We start from the raw sequence: 18,107 nt of genomic DNA, 5'->3' as shown, positions 1-18,107 counted from the left end.
ATAAATGTTCATAGACCAGGCTTGGGAGGGTAGGAACAATGTCCCATATTTGGTCCCTACCCTCTGAGTACCCAGGACTGTCCTCTAATCCAAGCTCGGTGCATGCTGGGCAACCAATTAATCTCTCTGCAACTTAAAGTTTCACTCTCTGGAGAGGGCGCACTGAGGACCCCAGTCAGATTTGTCAGTCCCTTCTGCTGCTTCCACCATTCACGGACAACCACGACCTTGACATATCACACAGGGAGATGTTGACCCAATTCATCAATCTTGCATGGGTTTTCAAAACTTCTAGCCCTAGCATAACACCATCATTTCATAATGAATTTCATAAATGAATTTTTATTTTCTCTCAACTAAAAATTGTATGGGGAAGATATGTTTGGGGTTTTTTTTGTTGTTTTTTACTTGTTTGTTTGTTTCAATGAAGGATCTTTTTTCTCCAAAAGGGAGAGGAAAAAGACGCCCTTTACTCACTTCTTCTCTCTTTCCCAACCGCCCCAAAAATCCCACTTTTAGAGATATCCATTTATTCACAAACTGACTCCAAGAAGAAATAAAACATGGAGGTGGATACACAGACAAGAAACAAAAGTGTAATGAACACCAAGGCTGAAGTCATTCCAAAACGCAGGACTGTTTGTTCTGTTTCAGTTGGGCCTCCCTTTTGAAGCACAGTCACTCTTTCTAGGTATTAGCAAGGAACTTAGCACGTTCAGGGAGGATGCTGTCACAGAATCACTAATGGTTTTAGGTTTCAGTAGCACAGAGGCAGAGCACGGGGCTGGGAGGGTTCCTCCAAGAAATAATCCTTGTCTGGAGGTCCCATCTCACCTAGGTGAGAGGAGGTCCCCAGAACTCACCAGGTCACCTAGTCAATCAGGGTTATTTGTCACAGAAAAGCCATAGGGGAAAGGAGATGACAAGAAGGGATGCTTACTCCAAGCTCCCTCCTGCAGTGTGCACAGCTGTTGGTAGGAAGAGACACTGTGTGCCCTTACTAACAGTGGGCATCCTCGATCTATGTCTGGGAGCCATACATGTGTGTGTTCACGAACAACTGTGGCTTGCGTGCTGCCATAGGGAGAGACACTCCCTTTGACCAGTAAGGCACCCGAACGCCTTGCTTCTTTGCTCTCCTCACTGATATGGCCTTGGGCAAGCCTTTAACCTTGGTGAGCCTCAGTCTCCTCATCCACAAAGTGGAAGTCTTGAGATCTGTCCCAGTGAGGATCAGATGAAATAATGCACATGAAAGCTACTGTATAAACTGTAAGGCAGCACACGACTGTGAGGAGTCATTAATTATGATGAACAAGCAGGAAAGAATCCAGATGCCAATTATTTTGCTGTCTTCTCACTAGGCTAGGTAAATCTAGCCAGAGGGTGAGTGGGTAAGATTTTCCCCACTTATGTTCACAGCCAGTATGTAAATCTGTAATACACAGGTGTCTGAGTTTTATTATTTATAAACCTATTTTAATATGCTATATTGTTTCCAGTTCTCTTCTGGATCTCCAGGCAATAGAAAACACCAAACTGAGAAAAGTTCCTTGCAAATTAACTGGGCCAGAAGGAATTTTTATCACTAGTTTGTAGACCTAACTTATTTGTGTCACTAATTTCCAAGGAATGGGGCACTGTTATGATTATGATAGTGTGTTCTGATATGAACTTCTTTCCTCCTATACTTTTTCCCCTTATAAAATCTGTCCCAAATTTCCTGATATGAGTAATAAAGAAGGTTTATGTTTGTTTGGTTGTCTACATTCACATATATTTGCTAAAGTTTTGGGAACCTAAAATTAGAATATTTAAAAATTAAGCAACTACTGACGTTTATCACCTTCTCTGGGATCTATCACTAACCCAGTGACATTATCTTTCTTGGGCTAAATTAAAAGACAAATTCAAATCCTGTATGGTAGCCACCAAAAGCATATATTTGAAAAACAGAATTCAGCGTGCCATATTATGCATTATTTAATGGTATGCAAATTATAAGTCAGACAGTTAGGGAAACCACACTTCAGCATTAATAAACAGCAACACTACTACTACATTAATTATGATATTGCTATGATTTATTCCCAAGTTTTGCATTTTGATTCTCCTTGAAAATTTATGCCATCTGATAAGCAGTAACCTATTTCTCCTCTTACACCTCCTACTCATTCCTTAAATCTGTTCCTCCCTCCCACCCGATGGGTGTCTGCAGGAAACAGGTACAGAAATACAGTCCTAAGCAGTGGCATTGTCTCATCAGCATTAATAATTAAAGAACAAGCAAACACCACCTAAAGCTCCAACATTTATTGTGTCAATGTTAAGCACACTTTTTAAAAGACAACATAGAATGTATAGAAACAAGGGGTTTGGGGGACTCATGCTCATTTCCACAATACGGGGAATTAGGTTTGGCTGGTCTCAGCGGGGCCAGGACGGCACTCGGGGCAGTAATGGTCCACGGGCCCTCTATATGGGACTGATTCACGGTTCCAGTGTGGGTCTGTTTTTTTGTTTTTGCTTTTTATTAAAAAATATAAATAAAATGGCACTGCAGGCCCGGGCAGGAAGGACTCTGCAGGACTCTGTCTTCGCACAACGGCTTCTTGGAGGCTACTGTCAGAAAACATCACAAACTAGCAGGATGACAGACCACGCAGATGTCGGCTGGGCGGCACGCATCCACCCCGCCCCTGGGGGCTTCAAATTTTCTCAGAACTTAAGGGCTCTCGAGCTTCCATCCGAAAACTGCCACACATCTTGAGCTCTCTGGGTACTACGCCGAATGGGGGTGTGTGAAGAACCTAGAAAGAGGTTGGAGACAGAGGAGGAGGGGAAAAAAAAAAAGTACAGGTGTGACTTGGCCCAGTGATTTTTCTGTTCTCTAACTAGCTTCTTAAAATTGTAATTTAAAGCAAGCACAGGTTGAGCCACCGGCATCTTAAACACGATTTCAAACTCAATCTCCCCCCTCCCCCAAATCTCTGACTTCTGAGTGCCTTTCCCATGCCTCCCTCCCTGCCTTCCCCCAAAGGACCCAGACCCCCTCCCCGACCCATCATAGGATAGTCCTAATAAGCTGGGGACACACCTGGAAGGAAACACTTTCCCTTATGACTGAGAAAACTGAGTAGGAAACAGTCCTTTGGTTGAGGAGAACAGGGGAGGGAGGAGGGAAGGGGGACATTTCCTTAAAATAATAACAAAACTATAAAGAAACAAAAAAATCAAAATTGATGTAAAAGCAGCACAACGAAAACATGAAATGTCATCAAGTTCAACGTCAAAGCAGCCAACGATTTACAAGAGGCGAACAAATCTCTGAAGAGGAAACCAGAACTCAAAATAGTTGCTCCCAAATGGCACCAAAAACTGCCTGTAGTTTCTTTCAGACATGCAGTTTTCTTTTCTTTTTTTCTCTTTTGTAAGGGGGCAAGGCAGTGGTGAAGGGAAGAAGGGAGTGGTTATTTTCCTCCGGGGCTCCTCCCTTGCTGTGCACATTGACTTGAAGCAGCAGAACTGGGAGTCCGGACGTGCAGAGGAAGAGGGCTACCACTGTGGCATTCCAGGCCTCGTTGCCATGGCGACCCGAAGCAGGGGCCTGGGGCCTCCTCGCCCCTGACTTGGCGCTGCAGGAGGCCCAGGGTCTGGAGCTCAGCTGCTCTCTCGACTCCCCCCCTGAGCAGGGGAGACCTGGGCTGAGGGCCCTGCTGTGTCCAGGTGGGCTCTGGGGAATCCCATTCCGGCCCAGCCCTAAGTCACTGTCGTTGAGGCCCCTTTAGCTGAAACCTCCATCAAGCCCCTTTGTTAGACCTGCTACCAATGTTTAAAGCCCTAATAAAGTATAGTTAGCATGGGCGTGTACCACGTCCATCGTTATTTAAAAGCACAGCCCTCTATGGGTTGAGGGGGGTGGGTCCTGCTTTAGAGGACAGACTTTGGGGAAATGGCTTAATTTCCCTTTTCTGCCAGCTCGTAAAGACGTGATAACTGCTCCCTTTATCACTTTACAGAAAGGAAAAACAGTATTTGGATCAACCATGGAGTTGTGTTCGGCCAAGTTTAGGTTCTTGAGTACAACGACCCACATGAACAATACAGGTCTCCTTTCCCATTTGTAAGGAGGCATTAATCGCACCCCATGATCATGGATGACACTGGGAAACAGAGAGAGAGAGAGAAATAGACCCATCCCCCTAAAGGCTGATTCACTGGCCATGTGTTTTACTAAATGAAACAGCGGGCTACTGGGATAACAAGACGACAGCAAGCCAAAGTGCAGACCCAACCACCCATGTCTACAATTTGTAGTTAAAGCGACCCTGGAATAAATGCACATAATCCCAATTCCGTCTATGTGTTCTGATGTCCATGTCTCTGAAAATGGCTTTATTTATTCCTAATTGGGAAAGTTGCAGGGCCTTAGGAGACACTTAGGAAAATTTGCTAAGTGTCTAATGCCTTTTAAAAGTTAACAGTCTTTTTAAAACAACATTTTTCCAAGCAGGTTTAAAGAGCACTGCCAATCTCATCCTCATACCAGCAAAATTCCACATTTTTTTTTTTTTAGTGGGTAGTTGTCTGAAAAAAAGAGCATAGGAATGTGTACATTCTTGAACACCAGGCCCAGGGACAATGGAGTAACAGAATCATAATGAAAAACACACGATTACAACAGTCCTAAGAAACCATGTTTGTGTATGTGTGGAACAGGCGAGGGTTTTAAAGAAAACGAAAATGCTGTATTTCCTCCCTCACTCTCTGAGAGTAAAGTGTTTGAAGCAGGACAGGATGGGGCCTGAGGCTTCTCAACTCCTTTTCAGGAAGGCCTGAAATATCCCAGTACCTTTTAACAAACTTTTAGTGTCTGTGAATAAACCATCTCATTTCCTTATTTCTCCAAATGAAATGATATCTAACCCCCACTGCCACTTCCTTTCAAGTTCTCACTTCAAGCATTATAAATATATACAGTATGTACTTATTGCATATACAAGAATGGTATTTAAATAAACAGTTCCATCACAGAATGCCCTGGGAAAAACTCAACTACTTCACACTTCCTGCCATTGCTGGTACAAAGGAAGAACCAAGCATTCACCTCACTTCTTAGCAACCATTAAAATGTGTTAGTCTCAGTCCTTTTGTACGTCCTTAACAGAGAGAGGATAGTAAATGGTCTCAGGATGAAGGTAGTACATGTACTGGAGAGGTTCTGGGTTAACATCTGTAAGAAATGGTATGACTGTATTCCTGTTTATTAAATTGTTCTTGAAGATAAAAGGGAACATTTTAGGCATCGGGAGTTCAAGTATGCAGAGACCATTGCATTCAGGGGTGTCCCATAAACTTGAGAATTTTGAAATGTGTTCGTGCCCTTAGTATTTCCTTATTTTAAAGCTTCATCATGAATTCATCCTACTGTTCAAAATTTTTTTTGTTATTTTACATTAAGATTTTTAATTTTAGGATTCAGATACAAGATGTCATTTATAAGTTATATTCTTGTTGCCTAAGTTTTCAAGCTTCTGTTGTGCACGCAGCCTCAGGAATAATATTTTATAAGAGGGCTTCAGTAAGTCAGGAGACTGAGAACCCTGAAGTACCTGTCTCCCAATAAATTTATTTAACTTTGGGACCATGTAAATCAAAACTAATCTGTGATTTATCACCAAATGTTTGCACCCCTCCCCATTCTCCATTTGATTTAAGGAATCTGAGCATACAAGCATACAGTATCCACTATTAATTCTCTCTGTCGGGATGCAAAACCTAATTACACTAAGAGCATCATATACTGAGAAATTAAAATGAATACTGTACATAAAACCTGCACAGTTGTACTCATTCTTCCTAAGAAAAGAGGAATGGGAACACACAGCGGTTTTATGGACATTTAATATGGTTGAGCAGAAGTCACTATGTCCAAAACCGGCCTGGCCACTGAAGAATATTTCTCTCTTAAACAGCATCCTGGACTCATCTGTGAAGTAACCTCATCTAAAACATATATCCCCTCTCACTCCACTGCCAATTATCAGTTTCTGCAAGTGCCCCCTCATTCCATCCCAGCTCCTGTACAATGCTCTCCCAAATCCTCTCTTACTGAATTCCTGTCTGCCTCCACTCTGCCTCCCACCCAAATGGGCTTCAAAAAAATACACCTACTTTCTCTATATTTTAGAATGATAAAACTATTCTTGCCTCAGATAAGACATTCTGTGAAAAGGCCACCTCACAAGGCACCAGGGCATAAGAACTGAGCAACAGAAATGCTACCACAAGACAACAGAATGGCTTTTGTTTTGGTTTTTACAAAAATAAGAACAATGTCGTATCCACTCACCTACACTGGAAACAGGGAGACAGTATCACAGAGGTATGTGATAAAGCAAATAGATGCTGCAACATGCAGTATTTATAAAACTGACAACACAGATTTCTAAGGAGGGTTTTTTTAAAAACAGACCTAACTAGCTTCTCAAAGACGTTGCTTCATTTCACACATCTGTTGGTTGGCCCAAAGATAACTGAAGGGTACCCCCACCCTCATTTGCTATCAGCGAGTTAGATCCTATAAAAACACTTAAAAGATTCGTCCCATCTAGGGTCCTTAGGATCTCAGAATCACAGAGCAAACCACCATGTATCTCAGGAAATCAGTGGCTGATTCCACAGATTTGGCCATATCTGGCTAAACTCCTGCTTTCTCCCCCCCCCCCTTTTTTTTCTCTCTCTCTCTCTTTTGCCTAATGCTTTCATTTCTGGATTTTTGGATGGTGGGGATGGGGAGGGGGGCGGTTATTTTTGGGATGAGGAAAGACTCACTCTGAAACAAAACAGCTGATTTAGAAAAAAAAACTTTTTTGCATTATGTTCTAAGATAGGGTAGGGATGGGAGAACAGAAAAGAACTTTTACACAACAAGAACAGCAAAAAATCCAAAGGGAATAAAAGTTTAAGATGCTATTACCAGTAAGCTTTTCATTTGTAACTGAATGGATTACTGCTAAGAGATGGAGGGAAAGTTTTTAACATCGGACTGAAAACACTTTCCATTTCTTGAAAATTATTCTAGAACTATAAAGTCTAAAAACTATTTCCATGATTTGAGATATGTCTATTTTAATATACTACATACTTTATGTTCCTTTAGGTATAATACACGCATCAAAATGCCCATAGAAATAATCCTCAAAAAGACTGACTGGCCTTCTCTTAAAACCTGTTATTTTCTTGAAAGTAATTTACAGAGTGTGTCAAATGAGGACACAAGAAGCTTACATTGTGTACTTTAATTTTTTTTATTTTTTTCAATAAAGGGACAAAATGGGTGTATGAACAGGTTAATGCAGACAACTGCCAAAAAAACACAGACAGTGGTTTTTCCAATAGAACTTAACAAAGACCAGAAACAAATACAATAAAAAGCCAGGTTGTAATGACCTTTGGTCATCCAAATAAAAAAAAATAAAAACAAAGAAAAATAAAAGATCAAATTAAGTGCCTCTGTTTTGAACAGGGCACATAAGCAATAATAAATAGTGACTCCCATAGTAAAAGATAAAATTTCAAGTTACGACAAACAGCTTTCATTACAGGAATAGAAAAGGCCAATAACAAAATATTCTGCATTGCCATTTACAAAAAAGTATTGACTAAAGCGGGCTTTCTCTTTAATATGCTTTGCATATGAAATTCTTTCCAATCTAAATATAAAGCACCATTTAGTTTTTGGCAATGAAAAAAACTGCAAAACATTGGTGTTTTTTTTTTTCCTTTTTTTTCTTTCTTTCTTTTACTGCATATGAAGGTAAGATGCTGGAATGTAGGGTGATAGAAGGAAAGGGACAAAAAGCACACTACATAACAAACCAACGTTATTAGCTTGCAGTACTGCATACAGTATGGCAGCAGGAAAAAGGAACGAAAAAGGATATGTACAACCCCTATGACAGCCATCCGTGTGACATTCTAGCAGGCTCCCCCAAACTGCCATTATATGGCTTCTCATCTGTACAATGTCACACTTTTTTTGTTTCTCTCTCTTTTTTTTTTTTTTGAAGCATACAAATAATTTGCACTATATTATCCTGCCAAATTAAAAAAATATACTGTGGCAGCCTGTCTTTTTTTTTCCACTACCAAAAAAGGTACATTGATACCTTTTAAGAGAACAAGCAACAGTTAAAAATACAAGCTTCAATATAAATACTATAGTGCCTAACACTAGATGAACATTTAATTCAAATACCATTCTAGAAATACAGAAAAAAGACCATAAATGTGTTTTAGCATAGGAATCAACATGAGTGTGCATTTTCCTATATTTAAGTACTATATAATCTTAAACCTTTCCCCAATGTATGTTTTTTTACAACCTGAAGAGCGGTGTGTATCCAAGGCATAGAATTTCCACTACCATTTTAAAATGGATAACAAGTCTTGTAACACCACCAAGACAATGGAACCCTAAAATGCAGTTCCCCCCTAAACATAATGAAGTGTTTTTTAAAAAAATTTTTTTCTTAACATTTATATTTAAAAAAGTTTTGTACAAAAAAATCCTTGCACTGTAGAAGCGAAAGCAATCATTCATTTCTATGTTAAGTGTATTCTGTTTTCCATTCACAGCGCTTGCAATGTTGAGTCCAAGTAAGTATTAGTCAAGTAAATGGCTGGCAAAGGTTTTTTTAGTTTTTTTTTTTAAAATGCTCATCAATGAGATTGTGTTCAAATTTTTTTTTCAGCATTCTTGCAACTTTTCCCTTAAGTATAGACCTGTAAACTGGGAAAATTGTACAGTGCACTTAATTGTCCTATCTGAGCAGGTTTATTTTATACTCAACCTCTGTATCTCTGATTAGAGAAAAGATACAGATATTACAGGCAGAGTCAAGTGCTATTTGAACACCAACTGGGGCAGATGCTAGCTTAATAAAAAAGAAAAAATTAAAAAAATAAAATAAAAACAATGAATCCTCTTCCATGTTAACACAAATAGCACACAGTGTATGGAAAAGAAATGAAGTACAACTTTTAGGGAGCACAGACATATATACTGCTACTCTTAAAATTCTTTCTCTTTTTTAAGAATGTCACATTTAAACGCAAGTCTTAAGAATTCATAGTTAATCATCATTGTATCAATATTAGCTTATACACCTGTTCTAGTTTAAAATGGCAAATAGTACCATGTTGTGCTAATAAATCACATATTTTTTTCCTCTGTTACCCTCGGTCAAACCTTATTGTCAGTCTCTTCTCTTAAATATGCTATACGATCTTAAAGTTTATCATTTGATTGTCCGTTTGACAACCAAGTAGATCTGGATCTATTTCTTTTGGTGCCAGAATTTTTTTCAAAAGATGTTATTTAAGACAAGTTATCTTCATAAAATGAATTCCTTACTAATGTAATTAATCATGTTCCAGGGGTTTTGCACGTTGCACATTCAATTTAATCATCATTTTAAAAAAAATAAAACTTTGGGCAAAACAGCCCATTTCTTTTAAGCTCTCACCAGGAGCAAAATAGCTTTTATACTGGTATAATCAGTTTTGCTTACAAGATTAAACGAAAGGGAAAATGATGATTAACTAGGACATAATGGGTCATATTTTTAGGTAGCCATTGTTGTGAGAAACACAATATAGAATTATACGCTAGGTCCTAAGTTTTATTACCTCACCCAATGCTGAATTAAGCTACAAGTTTATAACAAGTAGAACCATCAATGTGGTTTTAATAGATCCAAGGCACTCATATTTTAAAACCAAATGATAGAATAAACTTGTTTTGTTTTTCTGTTAATTTGTCAATTCAAGGCCTTTTCTTCCTCTCCAATTGATACGCTTAACCCTTTAGAGACAGACATTTAGCTTGTAGAGATTTTCTTTCAGTGCCATCCATTCTGTCTATAGAGGGTTAATCCAAAGACTGTTTTTCCTCCTCACGTTATTAAAGAAAACTGTACATGATATGTATTACAGAATGTATGCAGCATGGTCTTTTTCTCTCTCTCTCTCTTTTTCTCTCAGAACGGAACTGGAAACAGCAACATGTTTTCTCAGCAACGAATCGGGGACAATTTAAAATAGCCATAACATACCATACATGCTGTCTAAGTTTAAAAAAAAAAAACATACACAACATGTAAATTATTGCACAAGAGAAAGGCTCAAAGTTTGCGTAAAATGCAATAGTATTGCCCCATACAGATCATGCATTCAAACGGTGAGAACATAAAGGAAAAAAAGAAAAAGAAAAAAGAAAAAGAAAAAAAAACAGGTGTGCTGGTGACAAGCACTCTCATATATTCTTAGCTTCCGTTACTTCTGTTTGTTTGTTTGTTTGTTTAAGTCACATGGGACTAGAAAAAAATCCTACAGGGAGTGGGGCTGGAGGGCCATGGGGAAAAGGAGGGGGGTGGTGAAAAAAGGAGGTGTCAAGTGGGAGTGAGGGAGGGGTATTAATATACCTCTATTCAGTTTTTATATCATTATTCAACACTCGATCACTGTGCCATTTTTTCATGTGTTTCTCCAGGGTACTGTACACGCTAAAAGGCATCTTACAAATTTCACATTTGTAAACGTCCTTCCCCACCTGGCCATGCGTTTTCATGTGCCTGGTGAGCTTGCTACTCTGGGCACAGGCATAGTTGCACAGCTCGCATTTATAAGGCCTTTCGCCCGTGTGGCTTCTCCTGTGGACAGTGAGATTGCTACAGTTCTTGAAGACTTTCCCACAGTACTCACAAGTGTCGCTGCGTCTGCCCTCTTTTGAGCTGGGCCTGCCCGGGCCCGGACCACTAATATGGGGCGTGCTCCCTCCACTTCCCGTGCCGCTGCGCCCCGAGATCCCTCCGTCCAGCTCCCCGGGCGGCGTGGAGAAGCGCAAGCTCCCGTTCTCCGAGGAGTGTTCCGACGAGGAGGCGAAAGGCGATTGTCTGGAGTCTCCGAAGCTAAGGAAGGGATCTTTGAGCTGCCTAGAGGCCGCGTAGCCGGCAAGCCACTGCGAGTACACGTTCTCCGTGTTGGGCATCGCGGCCGGGGGCAGGTCGAACTCCTTCTCGAGCTTGATGCGCTTGGAGAAGGGGCTCAGCGAGCTGGGGCTGCCCAGCAGCAGCTTTTTGGACAGGCCCCCCGAGGCCGACTCGCCCGGGGAGCAGCCGCGGCCGTTAACAGTGCCATCGTCTATGCGGTCCGACTCGCCGGCCACCGAGTCTTCGTCGCAAGTGTCCCTGTGGCCCTCGGCCTCGGCCAGGTGGCCGCGCTTATGCTTCTCGCCCAGGACCTGGTGGAAGGCCTCGCTGAAGTGCTGCATGGAGCTGAGCACCATGCCCTGCATGACGTCGGGCAGGGCGCGGCCCTCGTCGCCCACGCCCACCACGGCGCCCCGCGAGCTGTTCTCGTGGTGGCGCGCCGCCTCCAGGCTCAGCCCGAAGCCGTAGTCCACCCTCTCGCTCTCTGTCAGCTCCTCCTCCTCCTCTTCCTCCTCTTCTTCCTCTTCCTCGTCGTCCTCCTCTTCCTCCTCGTCCCCGTTCTCCGGGATCAGGTTGGGGTCGTTCTCGCTCTTGAACTTGGCCACCACAGACTTGAGCGCGCTGCTGGCGCTGCCCACCAGGTCGCTGGTGCCGGGTTCCGGGGAGCTGGCGGTGGAGAGGCCGTCGTCGGACTTGACCGTCATGGGGGAGGACTTGTGCATGTGCGTCTTCATGTGGCGCTTCAGCTTGCTGGCCTGCGTGCACGCGTGGTCGCACAGGTTGCACTTGTAGGGCTTCTCGCCTGTGTGGCTGCGCCGGTGCACCACCAAGTTGCTCTGAAATTTGAACGTCTTGCCGCAGAACTCGCATGACTTGGACTTGACCGGGGGCTGGGAGGGAGGAGGGGCGGATTGCAGAGGAGGGAGGGGGGGCGTCGCCAGGAAGGGCGGCTTGCTACCTGGCTGGAATGGTTGCAGTAACCTTTGCATAGGGCTGGGCCGGCCTGGGGACAGCGGTGGGCTAGACGTGTTCCCTGCCAGCTCTCTAAGTCTCCTAGAGAAATCCATGGCGGGAGGCTCCATAGCCATTGGATTCAACCGCAGCACCCTGTCAAAGGCACTCGGGTGATGGGTGGCCAGGGCCATCTCTTCCGCCCCCAGGCGCTCTATGCGGTGGGGGTCCAAGTGATGTCTTGGTGGTGGGCTAAACAGGGGGGGAGTGGGTGGAAAGCGCCCTTCTGCCAGGCCGGAAGCCTCTCTCGATACTGATCCTGGTATTCTTAGCAGGTTAAAGGGGTTATTGTCTGCAATATGAATCCCATGGAGAGGTGGCTGGGAAGGACATTCTGCACCTAGTCCTGAAGGGATACCAACCCGCGGGGTCAGGGGACTTCCGTGTTCGCTTTCTAAGTAGATTCTTAATCCATGAGTGTTCTGTGCGTGTTGCAAGAGAAACCATGCACTGGTGAATGGCTGTTTGCAAGTTGTACATGTGTAGCTGCTGGGCTCATCTTTACCTGCAAAATAATACAACACCAACATCAATGTTTAATCACCGATGAGGGCATCAGCAATTGCTTATTTATGTTCCACCTCCAGCCTTCCCTGCCCCCAGCCCTCCACCCCAAGGCCTGAAGCCCTCACTGACCTCATCCCCTGGCCTAGATGGTGCTGACACATCTGGAGGTTGGTGCCCAATAAGTATCTGTCAAATCAGTCTCCCTGCCATTTGACACAGTTCTAAGAATTTTAAATCTAGTCTCTAAAGCAGAAAAATCTAGACCAATTCAAGCTTGAGGATAAGGGTCCCTACACTGAAACATCTTCTTAACTTTCCCTTCTTTCACCAGCTGTGGTTTGGGGCAGGCAACTCCATCTCTGTGCCTCTGTTTCCTCATCAGTTAAGTGAGGGACTTGGACATGTTGGCCTAAGGGAAACTTGGCTGCTTCCTAAATCCCCTTGGGTGACAGAGGAACATTCCAAATGGGCAATCATTTCATGGAGATACCAAAAAAGAGAAGGTCAACTCAGTACAGTTCTCTATGGCCCTAGAGATGCTTTTAATCTTAGCCTGAAACACACTAATTGTTGCTATTGTTAAAAATGAGAAGGTACTCATGAAATAATTACATAAAAGACAGACTAGCAATATTCTCACATCCCAGCCGGTGTGAAAGTCAGTGAGTCCCAATTCTGGTTCCACAGCACCCCACAAGGACTCCCATTTTTATCTTAAGGGATGCTGCAAAAATCTCAAAAGAGAAGTTTAATTCAGATTTAACCAACAGGCTGTATCAAATCTTTAGGAGTTGTGCCCCCCAGTCAAACAAATGCGAGTCTGGAGAAGTTAGGTGGAGTGTCTGGTGCCAACTTAAGCAGACACGGCATCCTAGTTTAAGAACAGTTAAAGCAGCCAGTACCATGATGGGCAGCAGGCAGAGAAATGCTACACTAGCCTCCTCCTCATTATTTTGAGAGGCTAACAACGTGAACCAAATTATACGACATCCTGCGCCCTCGGCTGAGCCTCAGCTCCAGTTGAGAAAGAAACAGAAAGACACAGTTCAGCTAGTCAACTCTCTGGCCAGTAGCCAAGCCGTCTGGAGAGGGGCCCTGCTTAAGTCACATTATTTCTCTCTCACTGAAAAGAATCCGAGAATGGGAAATGCCGCTGTGGCAAGGAGGGGCCAGTTTGACTTCCCAATCATTCCTCTTTGGAGATAACTAAATTAAAAAACATATACAACCAGGGAGCAACTAACAGTTTTCCAGTCAACTCAGCATTAAAAAGGGTGCAAATGCTGGTGGCCAAAGGACTAGGATGAGAAAAATCACTAACTTCCCAGCAATTCCAAAAAGACACTGTATAAAACACAAATGAGAAATACACTTCAGCGCCTCTTTTAAAAAAGTGGGGGAAGACGAGTTCCTTAAGGCCACAGCTAGTATTTGCCAGTAACCTTTGAAAAAGGAAAAAAATTCACCGTGGAGTTAAAGAGTGAGAATGAGAAATTAATCAATTGATGATTCCTCCATTTAGCAAGTCAGAAAGAAAAGCTGGCAGCGTCTTAACAGGAGCCCCAAACACTCCTGTTCCAAAACAAGCCAGCCTCACTCAAGCACTTGTCTGAATAATGGACTCCCCGCCCTGACCTTGTAATTTACTTTACAATGCATTTATAATCTCACTCAATATATCCCACTCCTGGGTAAATCTCTTTAACAAGATTAGATGATAAGATACCAAAATTAGGTTTCAAACATTTGCCTAATGTGGAGGAGAAAAAAAAGGCAGAAAGATTTTGAAAGAAAATGCTGACATTAGTATCACATTATCTGCCTATTTTTGTTTGCCTCCTCTCTTCAAAGGGAAATAAAAAGCATCATTGAGAGTATTTTCATAAATTTTTTTGTTGTTGTTGAACAATGACTTGGGTCCTAAATAGGCAAGAAAAAAACTATCTGGTTCCAACTACCGTGACCCTCTGTGGCTTTCTCCTTTGCCTCTCTAGAACTCTGTGTTATTATCATACATTTAGCCTGACAATCTGAATTGGGTAAGTAAAAAGGAGATTTGTCAGCTGAAGCAAGTCCTTAACACTTTCATCACTACAAATGCTTTTAAATCATATTTTACCTTATAATATTCTATTGAAGCCCAGGCCTGGATCCATAATTAGCGATGCTGGTTTTGCATGCACCATGAATGCAGCCATTGATAAATGCTGAAATCTCTAGCGCTACATCAAGGATCTCATCTGTATCCTTTTCAAACAGACTTAAATGAGAAAAGTCCATTTTATTTTGCTGCCCTGAGCTTCCTAAAATTTTGTTTTCAGAGCCAGTTATATGATCATGCCACAATATGTTAACACTGTGCTGTTACCCTCCCCTCTCTCTCATACATCAGGTCAGAGAAAATGGCATTTTATCTTATAATGAGCACACAACATACAGTTTTCACTACCACATTTTAGTATTCCCATCAACTAGATATTCTAGATCATGAGGGCAGCTAGTGTAATCATAATGTCAATGAGAAGGGCTGTTACGATTGAGACTAAAGATTACATGGAAAGAGCTGCTTTGAAACTGGTAATTATTACCAGTCCACTAATAGCAAATGATGCATTACGGTTTCACCATATAATCTGTATTTCACTCAGCTCATGCCAGTGCACCATATTATATTACAGTGCTCACAGATTCTAAATTCCTAAACTGCAGTCATCAATAAATGTGTTACTTGCCATAATTTGTGAAATTACTTTGTTCATAACATCTTTGATGGTTTAGAAAGACCAGAATTGATTTCCTGCGTGGCAAAATTAGGGCTACATTGATTTATTGACGTGTAAAATATAATAATATTCTTCATTTACTCTGATGAAAATCAACTTCTCAATTTGAGAGCCTCATTGGGCATTCGCGGGGATTGTTTTGATTTAGAGCAATAAATGGAGACCCAGCCCCAAGCACAGGAACTTGAGGCATCAAAACAGTTAAAATCAGCTATTAGCTCACCTACGGCTTTTACTTCATTTTATTGTAAGGGAAGGAATGACCCCATTTCTAGTTTGTCACCAATGCTCAAGAGTCATGTGATCTAAGCCTCAGGATATGGAAGAGCAAGGTCTGATGCAGGACCCCTGGCTCTACTGTTTACTAGCTGGTGGCTCTGGGACAGTGATTTCATTTCTCTGAGGCTTAGGTTTCCTACCTGTAAAATGAAGGTAAAAAACAGTTCCTTAAAGAATTGTGAGGCTCAAATGACAAATGTATATAAAAGCTCTGCATAAACTATCAGGTCCAACATGAATGTGGGTTTTTTATTACACAAGGGCTTCCAGGGAAAAGACTGGAATGCAGAATCCAGGCCTCCCCAGGCCAAGAGGAGCTCTCGGTTAGAGGAAGGCAGGAGGGGGCAATTTTTTTAAGGCCCATGACCCTGGTGCACCCAGCAGGGAGGCCACAAAGCAAATGCTAAATGCTCTGAAGGTCAAGGACAGCTGGTCGAGGCAGCTGAGTGGGGCCAGGGTCAGGTTTGCTAGAGAGATTTTTGGAGCCCTACTACCCATTTCCACATACCTTGTTCTGGTCACTCCTAAATTGGTCCTGCCAGCATGGTTATCAGCGAACTAGGCTCCCTCCCACTGCCGGAAGTGGAAGAAAACAGGGGCTCCTAATCAGGCTCCTAGTGTCCCACCCCTCAAATCAAAACTCCCTGCCCTCAGGAGGATCGGGAAGAAGACAGAACTAAACCGTTTTCCAGGCAGCAGCCCTCGGCCACCTGGCTCCACCCTCCCCTCTACTGCCCTACTCCCTTCCTCCTTCCCTCCAAGGGTGGCTCTGTTCCCACAGCCGGTGTGAGCCCCAGGCACCCCCAGCGAAATGCGGAGAGCTCTCCCCACCCAGTCAGCGTGTAGGGACTTGAAACCATGAGTCCACCCCCTAAACTCTGCAATCGGTGACCTAACCCAGGCTTTGGCCCAGCTTGGGGTTGGGGGGGAGGAGAGGGGCAAAGGAGATGCTTTTAACCCCTGCACCACCCAGCCCTCAGGACTTGAGGGCTTGTGAAATTCACACAATAACTCTTTGTTACCTAGGATTACCTAGGAGTTAACAAAAATAAACAACGAGCTTTGAATTTGGTCTCAGGGAGCAGGCCCTGCCCTGCAGACACCATTCACCAGATGGTTGGATCTAGTTCGTCTCCCATCCGAAAATGAGTCCCCTTTAAGGCCCCAACTCCAGCATCTTGCTCTTGATTATTCTCTTTCCGTGATAATTTCCCTTCCTTTTTTTCTTTCCACAACAGGTTATTATTTTTTTTCCATTTACTTTCAAGATGAAAATATTTTCCTGAGATACAAATTAGATGTCACACTTCTTTTTTTCTTGAACCTGCTTTTTTTTGTGTTTGGGGTGGAATCAACCCCACTGCCCCCTGCCCCGGGCCCCATCCAACTTTTTAGCCGTGTGTGACTCACGCCATTTATTCCTACAGAGAGAAGCAAACTGTATTACCTTCTAAAACAGCATCTTCCAAAACATTTTTATAAACATACAAATCTAAATTTCATAAAAAGCTCCCCACTATAAAGGTTGGCTTAGACAAGTAACTGGATGGTGGTAGTGATGGTGGGGGTGGGTGGGGGTGGTATCTTTGAATTTTAGCAACATTACTGTGCATTTTTCTCTAAATCTAGGAGAAAAACAAGTAGAAATTATGTATGTATGCACATATGTAATGTACCATGCATATATAAAAATACACCATGTTTAAATATACATGGTAAGTGCATATACAACATGCATAAGGACAGCTCTAGAGTAACTCTAAACTTGACTCCTTTTGGTTCTGGCCTCTGCTAAAGATGTATGCCATGAAATAAATTCAAAGTCCCAAACGAGGCCACGGGAGTGAATGTCCGGCAATAAAATGGGCCTTGAACACACAGATGTATGCAGTCACCAGCCATGGAGCCACAGAAGACCCTGGGGAGGAGACCTGCAGGGATGAGCTGTTATCAGCCCCATGCCTTCAGTAAGGAAAGGAAGAAAAGGGGGAGGAGAAAAAAGCCACTTGGGGCGGAATGGACTAGGGGAGCAAGTGCCAAGTGAGTAATGGAATAATAAATATGCAGATGCCAATACATTTTGAAAGTAACTCCTTTCAGTACTTAAAAAGTAAGGGTAATTTCCAGAAACTCTCATCTCTACACATATAAACATTTGTAGAAGAAATAATGTTCAACTTACAAATACCCTGCGGGGCATATTCTGCACTCATCCCGGGCGTGGGGATTAGAGCTCCGTGTGCAGAACGAGGGGAGGAGAGGCCCCTCCAGTGCAGAAGTTTATCTGTGAAAGAAACCCAAAATCAAGCACTGAAGCTATAAACAACGTGCATCATAAACCACAGGATATCACATTTCAATTCCATTAAAATAGATTAACATCATTACAACAGCCTTGCAGATAGTTACCAGGCCCAAGGCCCTGTATCAAAAGAACAGTGGTGAGTTCTTTCCCACAGTTCTGTTTGGTTTTTAATTTTGGTTTTTTATGACAAAAGGGAAGGGGGGTTTATTCTAGGTCTAGGGCAGTGGG

General features: G+C 42.7%; 1 protein-coding gene across 14 annotated transcripts in view; it reads right to left on the bottom strand.

Moving 5' to 3' along the window:
• Window positions 1-2,298: 2,298 nt before the first annotated feature.
• The window catches only part of BCL11A (BCL11 transcription factor A), a 98,312-nt gene continuing 82,503 nt past the window's right edge, over window positions 2,299-18,107 (bottom strand). For 6 of the 14 annotated variants that reach the window (XM_072937696.1, XM_072937695.1, XM_072937699.1 and 3 more), the window contains 2 exons: window positions 17,757-17,858; window positions 6,474-12,510 (listed from right to left, as the gene is read on the bottom strand). In XM_072937696.1, the coding sequence (XP_072793797.1) occupies window positions 10,490-12,510; window positions 17,757-17,858 (2,123 nt within the window). In that variant the 3' untranslated portion in view covers window positions 6,474-10,489. Of the gene's footprint in view, window positions 2,811-6,473; window positions 12,511-17,756; window positions 17,859-18,107 lie in introns of those variants that run through there. The other 8 variants (XM_072937705.1, XM_072937704.1, XM_072937707.1 and 5 more) reach the window with 3 other exon arrangements.

The sequence above is a fragment of the Vicugna pacos genome, chromosome 15, assembly GCF_048564905.1.
Source record: "Vicugna pacos chromosome 15, VicPac4, whole genome shotgun sequence".
Classification (NCBI taxonomy): domain Eukaryota; kingdom Metazoa; phylum Chordata; class Mammalia; order Artiodactyla; family Camelidae; genus Vicugna; species Vicugna pacos.
The sequence above is the reverse complement of the archived record's forward strand: the minus strand, read 5'-3'. Positions and strand labels throughout refer to the sequence as shown.